This window comes from Rhinoraja longicauda, chromosome 6 (genome assembly GCF_053455715.1).
Source record: "Rhinoraja longicauda isolate Sanriku21f chromosome 6, sRhiLon1.1, whole genome shotgun sequence".
Taxonomy (NCBI): domain Eukaryota; kingdom Metazoa; phylum Chordata; class Chondrichthyes; order Rajiformes; family Arhynchobatidae; genus Rhinoraja; species Rhinoraja longicauda.
Genome location: NC_135958.1, coordinates 62684935 through 62705019, shown reverse-complemented (window position 1 = coordinate 62705019; position 20085 = coordinate 62684935). Strand labels below are relative to the sequence as shown.

The following is a 20085-nucleotide window of genomic DNA, read 5'->3' as shown; positions in this document are numbered from 1 at the left end:
ATACTGGAGGGACTGTGATTCAGCGTGCCCAGAATAGGTCAAGGCACAAAGTGCTGGGGTAACTAACTCAGCAGCATCTTTAGAGAACATGCAAAGGCGACGTTTCTTGTCGGGACCCTTCCTCAGATTGTCTGCATGTGTGGGAAGAAATCTGGAAGAGAGGATGGGCAGAGTAAGGAGGGTTAGCGAGTGATACAGATGAGGGAAGGAGAGAGGGAGGGTTGACAGGCGGACGGTTGGACAAAGGCCGGAGGAGATGAAAAGGCGAAAGGTGTGACCCAAAGGATTGAAGAGAAATGGTGCGAGTCCAAGTGGGGCACGGGGGGGGGGGGGGGGGAGGGGAAGGGAAGGAGGAGGGGGGGGAGGGGAAGGGAAGGAGGAGGGGGGGGGGGGGGGGAGGGGGGGGGAGGGGAAGGAGAAGGGGTTTCTAGTTAACTAAAATTGAAGAATTCAGTGTTCATATAGTTGGATTGTAAACTACCCAACCGGAATATGAGGTGGTGTTCCTCCAGATTGCATGTGGGCTCACTCTGGTTAGCAACTGGGAGATCCAGTGGTCCTTACCAAACATTTCGCCGATCACTTGTGTTCGATTCGGCGACTGTTCTGCTGAGTACGTGCTTGATCCGCCAAGGCTTACTGGATCTGTGGGCTGCTAACCATTTTAACTCCTTTTCCCATTCCTTTTCTGACCTTTCTGTCCTCAGCCCCTTCCATTGTCAGAGTGAGTGAGGTCATATACAAACTGGAGGAACAGCATCTCCTAGTCCACTTGGGTAGCTTACAACCCAACAGCACAGTATGACCATTGAATATTCCAATTTTAGGTAACTACAAACTCCACCTCCTTTTTCCTTCCCCCTCTCTTTCATCCGCCCCTCTTGTCCTCTATGTCCCACCTGCACTCGTACTTATTCCTCCCCTTCCACCTACATTCCATCATCCATCTCTAGTCTTTGTCGGACGGTTGTCTGCCTATTAACCCCACCCCACTCCGCCCCTCTTATCTAACAACCCCCCAAAAAAATCAATCTGAAGAAGAATCCTGACCCGAAATGTCACCTATCCATATTCTCCAGAGATGCTGCCTGACTTGCTGAGTTACTCCAGTGCTTTGTATCTTTATCCTGCCATGTCATTTTTGTAAACCAGCAGTTGAAGTTCCTCGTTTCTACATGATGGGATAGATTCCTTGACCAGATTGCAATTGGCACTGCAGGGAGCAGATCTTAGTCCGACGTAAGGAGGAGGTATTGGAAAATTGCCTGTCAGATTCATCCCTCCAGCAAGCAGTTCACCTGCCATTAAAAGTGGATTGTTGTAAAGATTTAAAAAAAAGGAAATGCTGGAAGCAGCAACAGACCAGGCTAGATCTGTGGAAAGAGAAATAGAACAAATGTTTCAGGCCAAAGATAATGCTTTAAAAAAATTCATTTGAGATATTCAAGTAAAAATAGAAAGTTTGTTTAAGATCGCCTTCGTGACCTTGAGTCCTAAATTACTCACACCCCATATAATGTTATTGAGTAACATCATGTGGGAAATTCAGTGACAAATGTAGGTACAGGCACAAACATCTACAAATACAGAACTTGGAGCAGGGCAGGACCTCTCATTCTTTCAATTATAATATATTCCTTTATTCGTCCCGCACCGGGGAAATTTACAGTGTTACAGCAGCAAAGTGAATAGCAGAGAGCAAGAGCTCATTCATTATAAATAAAAGATGCATAAATTGTCATTTGTTTCCTTGTGTTCATAGCTGTTATTGTTGACTCGTCTGCTGGGTGCAGTGCTGGTTGTGCAGTCTCACAGCAGCGGGAAGAAAGGACCTCCTATATCTCTCCTTCATGCATTTGGGGTGAAGGAGTCTGTCACTGAAGGAGCTACTCAGTGCAGTGACAGTGTCCTGCATGGGGTGGGAGTCGTTGTTCAGCAGCGATGTTAGCTTTGCCATCATCCTCCTCTCTCCCACCACCTGCACTGAGTCAAGGGTCAACTAAGGACAGAGCTGGCCTTCCTGACCAGCTTGTCGAGTCTCTTCCCTTCCGCCGCTGATATGCTGCTGCTCCAGCAGACCACTCCATAGAAGATGGCCGATGCAACCACCATGTTGTAGAAGGTCCTTAGGAGTGCCCCCTGCACTCCAAAGGACCTGAGTCTCCTTAGCAGATAGTCTGCTCTGGCCCTTTCTGTATAGCGCATCGGTGTTTTCAGTCCAGTCCAGTTTATTGTTGAGGTAGACACCCAGGTATTTATAACAATCCACCCTCTCGATGTCCATTCCCTAGATGTTCCCTGGTGTCAGGGGGACTTGGCTGCGCCTGCGGAAATCTACCACCATCTCCCTGATTTTCCCCACGTTGATCTGGAGGCAGTCCACAAACTCCTTGATCAGTTCTCTGTCCTCGTCGCCCGTGATGAGGCCGACGATGGCAGAGTCGTCAGAGAATCTCTAGATAGGAGTCTGCAGAGCTGTGCCTGAAGTCTGCAGTGTACAGGGTGAACAAGAATGGCGCTAGCACTGTTCCCTGCGGAAAGTGCTGCAGACCACCCTGTCCGAGACCAGGTCCTTTGTCCTCACATACTGTGGTCGGTTGGTGAGGTAGTCCAGAATCCAGGATGTGAGGTGGTGATCCATTCCTGTGTGCTCCAGCGATGTCAGTGCCACCGCCCTGTAGCTGTTGAGTTCCTTCGGGTGCGGCGTCTTTGCTACCAGTACCACGCAGGATGTTTTCCTCAGCTGTGGAACTCTCCCCAGTTTCAGGCTCAGATTGAAGACATGCTCCACAATTCCGCAAAAATTATTTTCTACCATTCAATAACATCATGGCTAATTTGACTAACACCCAACTCCACATTCCAATGTAGAAACAAAGAACTGCAGGTGCTGGTTAATACCAAAGTTAGATACAGCGGGAGTAGCTCAGCGGGTCAGGCAGCATCTGGAATAAAAGGAATAGGTGACGTTTCGAGTCGAGACAAAGAAAGGGTCCTGACCGGAAACGTCGCCCATCCTTTTCCTCCAGAGATGTTGCATAACTCACTGAGTTACTCCAGTACTTTATGTCTCTCCACTTTCCTATGTTCACCAGAGAATCTTTCACCTGCTTCCGTAGAAAAAATCGATGTTCTTTTGACTTAAAATGTTTAGTCTCTGCTTCCATTGCCGTTTGATGGAGAATTCCATAAATACACGGCAATGTGCGAGAAAAAAAAGCCTCATTCACCTGACACTCAGTCTGAAGGGTCTCAACCCAAAATGTCACTCATTCCTCTCGTGAGATGCTGCCTGACCCGCTGAGTTACTCCAGCATTTTGTGTCTTTCTTCGGTTTAAACTAGCATCTGCAGTTCCTTCCTACACATTACTCCAGCAGTTTGTGTCTTATCTTTGGTGTCAACCACCATCTGTGTAGTTCCTTCCTACACATGACTCCAATAGTTTGTGTCTATCTGTGGTATAAACTAGTATCTGTAGTTCCTTCCTACACATTACTCCAGCACGTTGTGTCTATATTCGGTGTAAACTAACATCTGAAGTTCCTTCGTACACATTACTCCTTGATTATGTGTCTATCTTCCGTAAAAAAACAGCATATGCAGTTCCTTCCTACACATTACTCCAAAACTGTGTCTATCTTTGGTGTAAACCACCATCTATAGTTCCTTCCTACACATTACTCCAGCAGTTTGTGTCTATCTTCGGTGTAAACCGGCATCTACAGTTCCTTCCTACACATCACCCCGTTATTTTGTGTCTGTCTTCAAGTCAAAGCCACATTATCAGCTGGTTCCAAATCGGCGCATGCGTATCAGGGCGGGTTGGGGGGGTCGGGCGCTGGTGACACGGCGCATGCGTAGCGCTGCCGAGCGGGTGCCCAGGCGGCGGTTGGCGGAGATGCGGCTGAACGAGGACGTGGCGCTGCAGGGCCAACTGGCGGCGCTCGTGCCCTACCGTGCGCTGCACGTAGCCAGGTGGGAACGACGGCGGGAGCTGGGGGGGGGCCGGGGCGCGCTCACAGGGTTGGGAGCTGGTGCGCGCTCACGGGTTGGGAACTGACGCGCGCTCACAGCCCGCAGGGTTGGGAACTGACGCGCGCTCACGGCTCGCAGGGTTAGGAGCTGGTGCGCGTTCACGGCTCGCAGGGTTAGGAACTGATGCGCGCTCACGGTCGGGGGGGGGAGATGGTCAATGCGCGCTCACGGTCTGAAGTGTTGGGAGTCAGTGCGCGCTCACGAACGTGGAGTTAGGAGTTGGCGAGCGAAAGATGCACATATATTTTCATGTCACCATCAGCATTACTGATCCATTCATGTCTACATGGGGGTATAAGGCACCTGGATCAGATAGACTACACACCAGGGTTCTGAATGAAGTCGCTTTAGAGATTGTGGGCTGCATTAGTAATGATCTTTGAAGAATCATTTGAGTAAGAAGTGGTTCTAGAAAGCTCTGCAAAATTGTAAGTGGCACTCTGCTGTTTAAGAAGCGAGCAAGGCAAAAGAGGGGAAACTATAGGCCGGTTTGCCTGACTTCAGTGGTTGGTTAGAATTTAGAGTCCATTGTTAAGGTTGTTTCCAAGTACTTAGAAGCACATGATAAAATAGGCCAAGGTACTCACAAAATGCTGGAGTAACTCAGCAGGTCAGGCAACATCTCAGGAGAGAAGGAGTGGGTGACGTTTCGGGTCGAGACCCTTCTTCAGACTGATGCTGCCTGACCTGCTGAGTTACTCCAGCATTTTGTGAATAAATACCTTCGATTTGTACCAGCATCTGCAGTTATTTTCTTACACTATAAAATAGGCCAAAGTCAGTCCGGTTTTGTGAACGGGTGATCTTGGCTGATAAATCTTTTGGATTCTTTGAGGAAGTAAATAGCAGGAGAGACAAACGAGAGCCAGTGGGTATACAGGAAGGAACTGCAGATGCTGGCTTGAATCGAAGATGGACACAAAAAGCTGGAGTAACTCAACGGGACAGGCAGCATCTCTGGAGAGAAGGAATGGGTGACGTTTCGGGTTTCGTTCCGAAATGTCACCCATTCCTCTCCAGAGATGCTGCCTGTCTCACTGAGTTACTGAGAGTCAGTAGATGTTTACCTGGATTCAAGTTTGCATGACTGCTGATTTTAACATTGCATGTTCTCATGTGCAAACTCTGCAGAAAAACTTTTTTGATAGCGTATCAGAATAATGCCTGAGACAGATGATCGACCAGAACTAAGTGCTTGGGATTTCTCTGCAGAGACTGTTGGTGACCAGAACTTGGAAAATAGTTCCTCATATTGTAAGTGGAAAATTAGACAAAATCTCAATTATAGAATCACTTATTTCACTTATGGAGGAGAGTAACCTCGACTTTGGACTACAATATAAATACAGTGCTGGCAAAGTGATCTGGTTTACTTAGATCATACGGCAGGAGTGGAATTAGGCCATTCAGCTCATCACTTCTCACACATTTCTCATTTTCAGTGACTTTCTGCTGATTCACTGTGCACAGTACATGGTAGATTATGAGAGAGCAAATCCTTTTTCTTCTGTTTATTGTCGTTGATACCACTCAGCTTTCTGGTCATCATTTATATTTAATTGGTTACAGGTATCACCAATGGATGAAATCAGAAGAGTTGCTGAAACTCACAGCTTCAGAGCCTCTTACCCTGGAACAGGAGTATCAGATGCGGAGAAGTTGGTGGGAGGATAATGATAGTAAGGGTTTGCTACTTTGCAGGATTACTTGGAATGGCTTCATTTTGGTCATTTGATTTTTCTTTCACTGACCCTACATCTTTTTCAGAACAGTGCTAAATTTCTTCTGGCTCATCAATCTGAGGAATGCTGATGCTAGAGAATTGACATGACTCCATGTCATAAACTTTTCAACCATGTCCCAGGACATGCTTCTGCTGGCAAGGCCTAGAGATTGCCCAACACTAATTGTTTTTGGCGGTTTGTGAATCATTTTATGGAATCATTACAACCTGTGTACATTCCCTGGAGCGCAGGAGGATGAGATGTGATCTTATAGAGATGTATAAAATCATGAGAGGAATAGATTGGATGGACGCAGAGTCCCTTGCCCAGAGTAGGGGAATAGAGGACCAGAGGGTATAGGTTTAAGGTGAGGGTAAAGATTTTATAGGAATCTGAGGGGTAAGTTTTTCATGTAATGGATGGTGGGTATATGGAAGAAGCTGCTGGAGGAGGTAGTTGAGGCAGGGACTATAGGAACGTTTGAGAACTATTAGTCAGGTACATGGAAAGGACAGGTTTAGAGGGATATTGGGCCAAACGTAGGCAAGTGGGACGAGTGTAGATGGGACAAGTTGGTTGGTGTGGGCAAGTTGGGCTGAAGGGCCTGTTTCCACAATGTATGACTTAAGTAGAAAAAGTGAGAAAGAAGATGTATGCAATGCTTACCTTCATCAGTTGGGGCATTGAGTATAAGAGTCAGGGAATAATGGGGTTGATTTGAATTTTGGTTACAGAGATAAGGGCCTAGCCTGTAAGTGGAAACAAGGAACTGCAGATGCTGGTAAATACGCAAAAGGACACAGTGCTGTAGTGACGTAGCATGCCAGGCAGTATCACTGGAGATCGTGGATGGGTGACCATGGGATCATGGGTGGTTTTGTGTCGAGACCCTTCTTCAAATTACTTTTTGGTCTATAGAAGGATCTCGATCCAACACGTCACCTATCCATGTTCCTCGGCAAGGCTGCCAGACCTGCTGAGGCCGGTCTATAATGTGTGCTGCAAGCAGTCCCTGATTGGTTTGTGCAGAGTGCAGTCGAAACAGCACAAGATATAAAGTGTATCACTAATTTGTGTCAAAATGTGTTTCCATCTGTAAACCATATTAACCATGGAGTTTTGCCTAGCTCAGGCAAATGGCGATAACAATTAGCGTAGTTTAAACTGCAAATGCCATACTCAAAACCTGCTGACTATTTTATGCAGTTCAGTACTTACTGCTTAAAAGCTATGATAAATACACGTAAAATCTGTTTTTCAAGCAGTTAATGTTCTATTTTGGTAGAACTCAATCTTACACAGATTGGTTAACTCAATCTTACACAGTAAACACATTTTGTAAACATGAATGTACAATCTAGTGTGGTCACAACTTTTTTTAAAGTATCTGAACTGATGTGCTTCCTTTGTTTCATGGCAGAATGTACCTTCATAGTGTTGGACAAGGCGAAATGGATGAACGGTTTATGCACAGAAGAGGATTGCATGGTGGGAGATGTAAATCTGTTCCTTATGGATTCTGAAGACCTCTCAATCGCTGAAATTGAAATTATGATTGCAGGTTGGCTACCACTTAAAGCAGTGTCACTAAGGTTTCATTCATACAGACAATATTCACATAGAATGAGTACAGAACATGAATGAGCCCTTCAGGCCACAATGTGACAAGTATGATGAACTAAACTAAAGTTGAATTGATCTCATCTACCTGTACATGATCCATATTCCACTATTCCCAACACCAAATTACATTTGCTGCGTCTAACTTACTATACCAGTGATACGGCTAATATTTTGGCTACATTTTATACTTGAAAGTTGCTGAAAGGGAGAGTTGAAAATCAGAGGAAAGCTGAGAAGTCATAAAGCTGTTCCTTTTGAACCAATCAGATGAAAAGGTTGAGGAAATATGAATTTCAGTTGGTGATTTATAGCAAATAAAGCAGAGGAAAGAAAGGAGGAAACAGATTATATTGAGAGAGTGAGAGGATGATTAAAAATAATGTAATTTTACTTCACACGTTGACTGTTGGAACTTAAGAAAATGTTAGTCATAACTTTTCAGTGTTGTGGAGTTTCAATGACAGGACTTATGATCAGAATGCTATAAAATGACTGACAGCAAATCCAATGAATTCATTTAATAATGGCTAGCACAATCTCTTCCTTCGTGGTTTCGGAAGCTAGCAATACTATGCCATCTTCTTCACGGGTGAATTTACATCAATTTTTTGTGTATGATTGATTAATAATGTCCAATAGTTGTAAGTGTCTGTTTGAGAAAAAAAGATCACTGTGTGCAGAGTTACGCCAATACGTTGTGTCATTTTGGCTTTGACTACATTGGTATAGAAATTATTTGGGAGTCCATAAGATTTGTAGTAGCATTCAATGGTCTTAACTTCGAGCCCCAGATCTTTAGGAACGGATATGGTGTATGATTTAATTGTCTTTTCAGACTGGTTCCTGCAGAATGTGAACATTTTTCTTCTTTCTACTTCCTCTTTGAAGATCTCTTTATCTTTTTAAGCATCTTTTTAAGAGGAGCAGCCAAGCTCTATAAAGTACAAGTTAACTGAGTAACTATATTTTCAGCCACTGTCAAGTACTGGCTGTATTAATTGTCATGAGCATGCAATAGCATATTAGTTTACATATTGTATCCAAACATCTGTTTCTCAATTCAGCCACAATTGTGTCCATTTAATCTCTGAAAAATAATTCCAGATGGTGCCTTTCTGGGACGCTGTATTGGGAGAACAGCTTTTGTACTGTTCTGCGCTAGGATGATGGCTTTGAAACCGTTCTGCCATAATCTTCAGGGCTCTTTTCCAAAGTGTAAAATATAGCAGTTTTACAAGTATACTTTAGTTGTACAAGTGCACTTTATTCTGTATTCCACACATGGCATCAGTGTACTGCATTTTTCTGTTGCACGTGGTTTAGTTTTTAGCGATAGTTTAGAGATACACTGGCCCTTCAGGCCATCGAGTCCATGCCGCCTGCTGATCACCTGTGTACTAATTCTAACCTACATTCTAGGGACAATTTATAGAAGCCAATTAACCTCCAAGTCATTGGAATATGAGAGGAAACCGGAGGACCACAATTGTGGCTGAATTCAGAAATAGATGTTTGGATAATGATGTAACTAATGTGGACTCGGAGAAAACCACGCTGTCACAGGGAGAACTGAGAGACAGCACCCGTAGTCAGGATAAACCCGAGGGTCTGGGGCTTTAAGGCAGCAACTCGATCGCTGCACCACTGTACTGCTCTAATTAATAATGATATTAAATTCGGTGTTTTTCCTTTTTAGAGCCTGGTTACCGAGGGAAGGGTTTTGGCAAAGAAGTGACAATGATGATGATGTATTATGGTGAGAAACTGCACCCACTAATTGTGTGCCCATCCCTAACACCTGATCATAAAAGTAAATTATCTGTTCCTTAGTGAAATAAAATGTGAATCTGAAGGCTGATAAATTTGTAAGTACATAAGAGTCAATAAAGTAAAGTAATTGGGGAATGTGAAAATGTTCACAGTAAGAAGTCTGAACCTTCAGTACAGAGATGGGAAGAGGAATTGTATTTTGATAACCTGGAAAATGCATTCAATGCAAAGCTTTTTCTTATATTCAATATTTATTAACTTCAACAAGAATCTGGCATGTCTGTCTGTCTCCAGTGTGTACTTCACGTTAACCACTCCAACAAACTGACAGCCATTCTTTTAATCTTGCCATATAGATAACCATGATCCTTATCAATCCCTTCTTCATCTCTAGTGCTGTATAATGTAACCCCACTTGGCGGGACTGACATATGATGAAAGAATAGATCTCACTGGGCTTATATTCACTGGAATTTAGAAGGATGAGAGGGGATCATTGAAACAGAAAATTCTTAAGGGATTGGACAGGCTGGATGCAGGAAAAATGGCCCTGATGTTGGGGAGTCCAGAACCAGGTATCACAGGTTAAGAATAAGGGGCCATTTGGAACTGAGATGAAGGCAAACCTTTTCCCCAGAGAGTTGTGAATCTATGTAATTCTCTGCCACAGAAGGCAATGGAGGCCAATTCACTGGATGTATTCAAGAGAGAGTTAGATATAGCTCTTGGGGTTAATGGAATCAAGGGATATGTGGAGAAAGCAGGAACGGGGTACTGATTTTGGATGATCAGCCAAGATCATATTGAATGGCGGTGCTGGCTCGAAGGGTCGATTGGCCATTATGCATGAAAAGCTGAGGGACCTTTAGTCTATGTTCCAGTTCCCTCACCCGCAACCCCTGCCCATCTTCTGTATTAATTCCCTCGTGGTAGAATGTACTCCATTCAGTTCAAAATCATGGATATAGGTGGGTGTACATGGGTGCACGAGAGCATAGATGTAATATGTTAAAAAGGAATCCTTAATACTATTTTCATTCTAAGCTATCATACATACATATCTTCAACTATCTTATGCTTGTACCTACTTTTTACTTAGAACAGTAGGGCACAGAAATAGGCCTTTCAGCCCACCAAGTCTATGCCAAGCATGATGCCAATATAAATTCATCTCCTCTGCCTCTATTCCCTGCATCTCGCATGTGTCAATCCAAAATTATTTTAAGTGCTACTATCGTATCTGCCTCCAATACAACTCTTGGCAGTGCATTCCAAGCACCCATTGACTTTTGTGTAAATAAAACTTGCCTTGCACACACTTTGGCCCAACTGCCCATGCCGACAAGATAACTCATCTCCACTAATCCCACCTACCCATGTTTGGTCCATAACTTTCTGAACCTTTCCTATCTGTCCAACCTATCCACCTTTCTCTGGTACCTGTCCAAATGTCTTTTAAATTTTGTTATAGTACCTGCCTCAACTACCACCTCTCGCAGCTATGTGAAATGGTTGCCCCTCAGGTCCTATTAAATCTTTCCCCTCGCACCTTAAACCTATGTCTTCTGGTTCTTTATTCCCTTAGTCTTGGTAAAAAAGACTGTGCATCTACTCTATCTATTTCCCCTCATGATCTTATAAACCTCCATAAGATCGTGCCTCACTGTCCACCCCCTGACTCTTTTGAAGTCTGGCCTTTAAACAAAGATCTTCATCATGGCTCCTACAATCTTCTCGTTGCATCCTATAGATCAAATCAGGACTTTGATGAACTGGCCTTTAAACAACCACCACGTCACTTGAATAGAAATACTCTGTAACTCCACCACCAATAATCTAAATTCTGCCAAATCAGTTCACCTCAAAGGTGACTCAGGACTTAATTCTGTGCTCCTTTCTGTTTAATATCTGTATTTTCTGTCAACCACATCAGTGCGAGGCAAGCGTCTGCTTATCAGCAACTGAATCTAACCCATCCTTGCATGTATCTGAAAAATAGGCTCTGTCCTATTTGAGATTCCTGTTAGTTGGGTCTTTGTCTTGTACCTTGAACAAGTCATGCTAATTGTAAAACCAATCCAAATAATGGTTATGTGCTGGATATGTATTTTTGCTTTGCTTTTACTTCCTTTCCAGGAGTGACTCAGCTGCAGATTACAAAATTCCAAGCCAAAATCAACCTGGAAAATACAATCAGCATTGCCATGTTTCGAAATATGCACTTTGAAGAGGTATGGAAAATCTCCTGTGCTAACATTCCACACTAACTAACCAACTAGACTGAATCCTTACGCTCCATTCACCAACAGGATCTGTACGCCAATAGTGGATGGCAACTATCATTCAATTAATATTTCAGTTCTACTGCATGAATCGATATAACATGGAACTTTCTAGCTCATCTTAGTTTTCTGACTACTTTGGTTCTCTCTGGTTATCTCCTCCTCTAGATTAAGCTCTCCTAAGTACCATTAGCAGGTTAAAACTAGAGAGGCAGGGGGGGGTGAGAACCAGAGTAGTACTTTAGAAATTGGAAGGAATGAGTCCAGCTGATGGGTGTCAATGGACTTTCAGATTGAGGTGGCAACTTCGGCAGAAGAGAAACTCTTCACACAGTAGAAATTGGAGTGGAAACCCTGCCTAAATAAACTTCGTTCAGGTCAAAGAATATGACAGCACTTAAACTCTTCCACAACCTAACATATAATAGACTAAATAATGCTTGGATAGTCGTCACTTGGAAGTATTTGATGGGCTAAAGAGTCATAAGCACGGAAACAGGGCCTATAGCCTATCTCGTCAATGCCGACCAAAATGTCCCATCTAAGCTATTCCTATTTGCCCATGTTTGGCCCATATACCTATAAACATTTCCTATTCATGTACCTGTACAAATGTCATAAATTGAATTTGAGAATATTTTCTTGCTGTTTCACGAAATCAGTTTATAGTGAACTTTTGATGCAGATGTGCTACATCTCTGTGCCGCCTCAACATCTTGTGTTGAGTTCTAAGAAGTGTTTTGCTTTTTGGCTTTTTATAGGTTTCAATCAGTCATGTATTCCAGGAAATGACACTCCAACTGATGGTAGATAATTGCAGAAAAAAGTGGCTCCTCGAACAAATGAATTGGGTGAAGGAGGAGAGGTATAGTGACATAAAACAGCTGCTGGAACAGGAATGAACACTTACAATGAGGACTGATGACCAAAGAAATCCATTGCTTGATCAAAAAAAAGCAGCATAGAAATGGGACCTTTGGCCCACCAAGTCAAACATCGATCATCCCTTCACACTTGTGCCACCTTCACGGCACTCCCTACATAACTTTTGAGGCTGTGACAAGGAGATCAATCAATGGATGATGTATACATGGATATTAGTAAGGGTTTTAATAAGGTCCCTCTGATCCAGATCCTATGCTGATCCAAAAGATTAAGATGTAGGAGATTCACGATGACTCGGTCGTATGAATTCAGAACTGGCTTATTCATTCCTTGGCTGAATATCTGTGACCAGTGGAGTTCTGTAGAGATATGTGCTCAGACCTCTGCTATTTGTTTTATATATATCTACACCCAGGTCATATATATGTTTATACAGCCCTCCCAACCCTTCCGAATTTGGCAGAAAGTTTCCCCTTTCTTATTTCATTTCCGCCATTCCGATTTCGTCTCACATTTTTCCACAAAAAGGTCGGTAATTGCAATTTGTCAATTCGGCTGCTAGAGGTCGCTAGGGATTCCGCGAGAAATCCCCCGCGCCCTGGAAGTCTCCCCGAAAATGTGGCACCTAGGCTGGGCAAGGCAGCCAATCTCGACCTTATCGGGACTTCCATGGCCGGTCGATGAGTTGAATTTGCAACCTGCGGCCGGGGCTCTGGAACTCCAGCCCAGCTGGAGCCAGCACATCTATCCCCACAGTCGTCTTCCTTGGCCGGCTGTATAAACCAGCAATGCTCTGGAATCATGAGTGCCAGAAAATCAGTGGTGGAAGTGTAATGAGTAAATATTAAATTTAAGTGCAAGATTATATAACTATATTAATTAATTAAGACGGGGTTAAAATATAAAAGACAGCAGAAAAGCCATTTACCACCTTTTTGGGCTGATTATCAATTGATGTGCGAATTTACTTCAACAGGTAACTTAGTCATACATGTTATGACCAGTGTTCTTATTCTATATCAAAAGAACTGGGATGTGTAAGGAAAAAGCAAATTAGAGAAACAAAACAAAACAATTTTTTCTTTGTGTTGCAAAAAAGTATCTCTGTTCAATAACCTTTCTATAAATAGCAGAATATACTCATGATAGGCGTGACATTGTACATGTAGTCCAAGAACTACAGACTGTTGGTAATAATAGTCGTTTTTCACACATGAATGTCGCCCAATGTGTATGCACATTTGGCATGCATACCTTTTTTTTTGCTGAAAAGTTGCATTAAGTGCCATATTATGAATTTTGATGTAAAATTCTGAATTTTGGACATAAATTATGAATTTGTAAAATCAAATGTTGGGAGGTCTGTTTTTATGTTTGCTGATGATACTAAAATTGGAGGAGTTGCAGATAGTGAGGAATGTTCTCAGAAGATACAGCGAAATGGAGATCAGCTACCGAAACATGTAGAGAAATGGCAGATAGAGTTTAATCCAAGCAAGAGCGAGGTGTTGCACTTCGGGAGGTTGAATTTAAGGGGAAGTTATGCAGTTAATGGCAAGACCCTTAACAGCAAAGGGATCTTGACGTCCAATTTCATAACTTGCTGAAGGTGACAGCACAAATGGGGTGGTAAAGATGGTGTATGGTATGCTTGCTTTCATTGCTAGGAGCATTAAGTATAAAAGTCAGGAAGTCACGATGCAGCTCTTTAGGACTTTAGTTAGGCCACATTTGGCTTTTTTTTAGACTGAAAGTGGTGGGGTATTGGAACATTTTGTCAGGGGTAGTGGTGGAAGTAGATACGATAATGGTGTTTGAGAGGCTTTTTGATGGGAGAAAACCACAGCGTCTAGAGGGAACCCACGTGGTCACAGAAAGAATGTGAATACTACACAGACAGAACCTGAGGTCAGGATTGAACCCAGATTTCTGGCACTGTGAGGCAGCAGTCATGTGTTCCAGGAAATGACACTCCTGCTAATGGTAACTGCGTTACCGTGCACTGTTGTGTGTTCAAAAGCATATCCTTCCGCAACCAACAGGATATTATGTTAACGTGGTCGTGAAATGCAGTGTTGAGGTCAAGGTCGAATGTGCCCCGTGCCTGATCTTCCTCCCGTGGATATGTAGTCCCTGCTCCTGCCTGGCCCCAGCGCCCCAGATCATCACCAGACTACACACGCGCACACACACACACACACACACCTCCTCCTCCCGCTTCACCATCTTGTGTGCGCCTCCCGCCGTGGGTGAGGGGGGGGGAGGAGGGGGCTGAGGGGGGGGATGGAGTGGGTGAGTGGGGGAGGGTGCTAGACCAATGCAGGAGAGGTTTGGGGAGTTGAGGGGGGATGGGATGGGGGTGAGGGGAGGGGAGGATAAGGGGGGTTGAGGAGGGATGGAGTGGGTGAGAGGGGAGGAAGGGGGTTGAGGGGGAATGGAGTGAGTGAGTGGGGTGAGGGGAGGAGGGGGGATATGGGGGGGTTCAGGGGAGATCGAGTGAGCGAGGAGGGGGGGTTGAGGGGGAATGGAGTGGGGGGAGGGGGAGAGTGGGGGAGGAGAGGACCAATGCAGGAGAGGTTTGGGCCCACTTGGTCTAGTTGAGTATTAAAGTTGGGATGCTATGTTACAATTGTACAAGGCAATCATGATGCCGCATTTGGAATATTGTGTTCAGTTTTGGTCACCCTGCTACAGGAAAGACGACTCAAAATGCTGGAGTAACTCAGCAGGACAGGCAGCATCTCTGGAGCGAAAGAATCAATGACGTTTGGGGTCAAACAGAATAGATACCACTAATTCAGATGACTGGTGTAATTTAATTCACAGTTGAATTATGTGGCAAAATCCGTCCTTGAGGTAATTGAAACGAGACATTTACAGTAGGTCAAAATTAGAAAGAGAATTTAAAAGTTTCAAATTAAGATAGAAAACATAAATTTAAAAACTAGTGTGACTTAATTATAAAGCATATTAGAAACAGTGATAAATGCTCCGAAATAGTTTGGTATTTTAGGAGCAGCTGCTGGCTTGTGTCCTTGACTTTTATGTGCATATTAAATGAGCATTCTATGAAATTAACAGCTTATATATTTGCTTTTCATACATTCTACCGTTTTATGTATCGTTTATGACAAAGAACATTCAGCCATTGGGACATTGGCATTAAGATTCCCAAAATAACATTACTAGCTCATGTTTGCTATCAGTTGTGTAGATGAATAATGAACTCATTTTATTCTGAGGGTGGTTTTATTAATGTTTCAATACTCAGTCTTATTTGACTATTAATAGTACGCACCCCCTGGAACTCCAACTAGTATTAGGAAAGGAACTTGACTAATTTTAAGGAAATATATCTTTTGATACCTTTGATTCCGAATTTCATTCAGTAAAATAATTATTTTGGCAAGACAAAAATGATAGAATCTAGATTTTGATTCCCCTATCCTGGTTGAAAGACTCTGCATTAACCCTATCTAATCCTATCGTGATCTTATACATCTCTATATATGTATAAATTGGCATCACCAACATCTTGTACAAATGTACCCTAACGTCCCAACTTCTACACTCAATACCCTGACTAATGAAGGCCCATGTAACAAAAGCCTCCTTTACTGTGTTATTTTCCTGTGACACAACTTTCAGGAAAATGTATATGTAATCACACACAGCATGTTAATAGGCCCTTTGGCCCAATTTGTCCATGTTGACCAAGTCATGGTCATCTACACTAGTCCTGCCTGTTGGTGTTAGGCCCATATCCCTCAAAATCTTTCCTATCCATGTAACTGTCCAAATGTCTTTTAAATGTTGCAATAGTACCTGCCTCAACTACCTCCTCTGGCAAATTGCTCCTGCCCTGATGTGACTTCCTAAAATGCAACATCTCACACTTATCTGCATTAAAATCCATTAGTTATTCTTCAGCCCACTTTCCCAGCTAATAAAGATCTTGCTGTAATTTTCGATACCCATCTTCACTGTCTACAAAACCACCTACTTTGGTGTCATCTGCAAACTTACTAATCATGCCCTGCACATTCTCATCTAAATCATTGATAACAAAACCACAAATAACAATGGGTTCAGCACTGATCCCTGAGGCACATGACCAGTCACAGACCTATAATCTGAAAAACAACCTTCCACTATCATCCTCTGCTTCCTTCCATGAAGTTAATTCTGCATCCAGACAGCTAGTTCTCCCTGGATCTCATACAATCTAACCTTCTAGAGCAGGCAACCATGTGAAACCTTATCAATTACCTTTCTGAGCTCCATATAGACAATGTCTATGGCTTGGCCTTGACAACCTTCTTGGTTACTTCTCAAAAAAACAAATTAATGAGACATGATCTCCCAGGTGCAAAACCATGTTGGTTATCCCTAATTAGCCTCTGTCTATCCAAATGCATACATATCTTATCACTCAAAATCCTTTTCAGTAAGAAACCTACCACAAATGTAGTTCTCAGGCTTTTCCTTACAACCCTTCTTAAATAGAAGCACAACTTTATCCACTCTCCAGTCATCTGGCATAATGTGCCCATATGTAACAATGATTTACATATTTGTCAGGGCTCCTGCAATTTCTTCCCTAGCTTCTCACAGTTTCCTTGAATGTATCTGATCAGGCCTAAGAGATTTATTTACTTACATACGCTTTGGTCTTAATTGTCTACTTCATGTCAGGGTGACTTGTTAACTTGAACATAATTGCGCCCATATTTACATAGCTAGGACTGCCACTAAAACAGTAAGTATCTGAAAGGCAGTAGAAATGTTGTTTTTTATTATTATGTTCATTTAAAGAGCATGGGACAAAATGTTGAGATCACAGGATCTCTCCAGGTACAATCCATCCAGACGAACAAGCATTTGAGGACCGCCAGTATTGATCTGCTGGCTACTGCGGGACTCCAGACATCTTCTGCTGTTTGGGAACTTGGTTAACATTTGAACAGTTAAATATCCCGGTTACTCTCGATGTTGCCCTTGGTTTTAATTTAATTTAATTTATTTTAATTTCAATATATTGTCAGGTGGCCACATGTCTGACTTAACCTGGGGAGAACCTTTCATAAATATCAATAGACAACAATCATACGTTGTTCTGGGAATGTGCTCTAAAGCTAAGGCAAGATTCCATTTCCTCCATGAAATATGAATTTTATGATAAAATCGGAATTAGATTTTGGTTGCAGCTTGGACATTGAGTGTTGGCAAACAACATACCTTAAACTGGGTGATTCATTACAAATGAGTTACAAGCAAATTTAATAATAATGATAATCATAATTGTAATTTGTTAGCCAAGCATGTTTTGCAACATACGAGGAATTTGGTTTGCCATACAGTCATAACAAAAAAGCAACAAGACACACAACTACATAAAAATTGACATAATCATCCACCACAGCGGTTCCTCCACATTTCCCATTCTGATGGAAGGCAATAAAGTCTTATCTTCTTTCCTTCTTTCTTCCTGCGGTAGGGGGAGTTGAACCATCCGCAGCTGGCAATAGAGCTCCCTCATCAGGGGGGTCTAAGCTCCCGCATCGGGGCTGTCGAAACTCCTGTGGCTTGGAGTACCCGAAATCGGTCCCTAACCAGGGACAGCGAGCTTCACAATGTTAAAGTCCGCAGCTCCCACAGGTTGGAGCACTAAAGGCCGACCCCTGGCAAAAGGATCACCCGCTCCGAGATGTTAACGTCCGCAGGCTCCATGGGTTTGGAGCTCTGGAAGTCCCAAACAAGAGGTCGAGACCCTTCAAAAGAAAAGAAGGGTCTCAACCCGAATTGCCACCCATTCCTTCTCTCCAGAGATGCTGGCTGTTCGGCTGAGTTACTCCAGCATTTTGTGTCTATCTTCGGTGTAAACCAGCATCCTTCCTCAAAAATCCAATCTTTTGTCTGTGTTCTCATTCTGCGAACTAATTTAGGAAATAGTCCTACATTTTTACCATATCTTTAATAAAAAAACATATCTTTCCTGAATTTCCCAAAGGTTTTGTTAGTGATTATCTCACGGATTTCACATTTATTATATGATTCTTCATCGCAATTGGTTTTTGGACAAAATTCAAGACCATTTCAATGCCATAAATTGATTTAAAAAAATCATATTAATCATGTTCTAGAACTAAACTTTAGCAATTTAAATATGCCGCTATGTCCTGCGAAATGCACTTCTCAGAGTTAACTTAATCATAATCAACCTTTCTAGTCAATTGGATATCTTGTCATGTCATTGTTTGTACTGACAATGATTTAAGAGATGTTACCAGAAGGCACTTTCATCACAATGTAGCCATATTTAGCATCTCTTACACTATAAATGTATTTATTGTGCAAGGTCATCTGGCAGCTTCCAACCCCTGCTTGTCAAATCAATGGTGCAGACCATTGACTAAATTCCAGAATAAAAATCAATGCAATTGATTAAAATGTCTTCCCGATCATTGCTACAGCTGTTCTGTTCAACAGCAGTTTGTATTGTTAATAGTTCTTACAAGAACTGTGAAAGGTCAATGTCAAAATGTATTACTACAAAACAGCAAGTAAAGAAAGTTGTATTCTCTTCTCAGGCAGCATGTAGTGTAAATTCTAATGTCTCATTCATAAATGCACCATCCCTTCTTACTTCCTACACTTGCCTCTCTATGAGAGAAGGGAATGGATGAAAACGTTTTTTTTTATAGTGATGTTATGTCGGTGGTACTGAGCACAGTGAAGGATGTGCAAGCTAGTGGGGATGAAAGTCAATTATAATTATCAAAAATAAAAGTTTTCCTTTCTCCTCTGTTTTCTGTCTCCTTCTGCCTCACCACTTTTTTTCACCATTTCCTTTCCCCTTCCCTCAGCCATTTCTTGAACGACTATCATTTTCTCTCCAATCCCCAGTTTTCAAGCAAACTGATATTTTACTTATATTTCTTTCAATTTGATATTCTACATTCGCTCTATTCACAATGTGATATCCTTGCACTGAAGAGCAAACGCATATAAGGTGACCAGTTTGTGCAATACCTCCAGATATGTCTACTTGAATGGCCCTATATTTCTGTCACATTAACTCTTTGTCCCACTCTGATCTCGTTGTCATTGGAGATGCATGGTCCAACTACAACTCATCTTTCGATGAGAGACATTATAGCCTGCCAGACCCATACATCAGTTGTAGGTACTAAGTCTATTGTTCCCATTTAGACATTTTTCTTGTCCAGTTTATATCCCTTTATGCCTTGCTTCACCACCCTTACCGAAATTTAATCACTCCTGCATTGCACCCTCTCATGGACTGTCCATTTTTCCCTTAATGCTTTCCCATTTGCATTCTTCCTTCTCATTTTAATACATGTTATCTTTGTTATTTAAGTTCCATGCAAGGACATCAACCTGCAGCATTAAGCTGGTTTCTCTATTCAGCAGTTGCTACCTGACCTGCTGAGGGATTGCAGTATTGTCTGGTTTTATTTCAGAATCTGTCACAAATCGCTGTCATGACAAGAAGGGTGGGATGGCATTTTGTTTGCTCTGATTTCTGCCAGTGTGTGCCAACATATATTCCTAATGGTATTTAGGTATGGGAATTTTACATATATTTCTCCACTCTTCCACACTTCCCCACTTAATATTATCGTTTTGTTCTCTGGTCCCTGGTATTCACTGGATGGAACTGCTGGTGCTTCTTCCCCAGCTACATGGTGGAGAATCTTTATCAAAAGATGTGGAGCAACACAGTACAGGAGCTTGCCACCT

The 20085-nt window shown here is 42.6% G+C and overlaps 1 protein-coding gene across 6 annotated transcripts; it reads left to right on the top strand.

Annotated features, from left to right (window-relative positions):
* Positions 1 to 7: 7 nt before the first annotated feature.
* Positions 8 to 19079, top strand: nat9 (N-acetyltransferase 9). Of its 6 annotated transcripts, none has more exons than XM_078401140.1 (7): positions 157 to 299; positions 708 to 827; positions 5607 to 5716; positions 7182 to 7322; positions 9081 to 9140; positions 11291 to 11385; positions 17819 to 19079. In XM_078401140.1, the coding sequence occupies exons 2-7, from the start codon at positions 802 to 804 to the stop codon at positions 17990 to 17992; spliced, it is 606 nt and encodes a 201-aa protein (XP_078257266.1). In that variant the 5' UTR covers positions 157 to 299; positions 708 to 801; the 3' UTR covers positions 17993 to 19079. The 6 variants fall into 6 exon arrangements, with proteins under 6 accessions (XP_078257267.1, XP_078257266.1, XP_078257265.1 ...); XM_078401139.1 differs by lacking the exons at positions 157 to 299; positions 708 to 827 and adding exons at positions 3856 to 3977; positions 12198 to 12301 and having other exon boundaries at positions 17819 to 17955; XM_078401141.1 differs by lacking the exons at positions 157 to 299; positions 708 to 827 and adding an exon at positions 8 to 58.
* The last annotated feature ends 1006 nt before the right edge of the window (positions 19080 to 20085 follow it).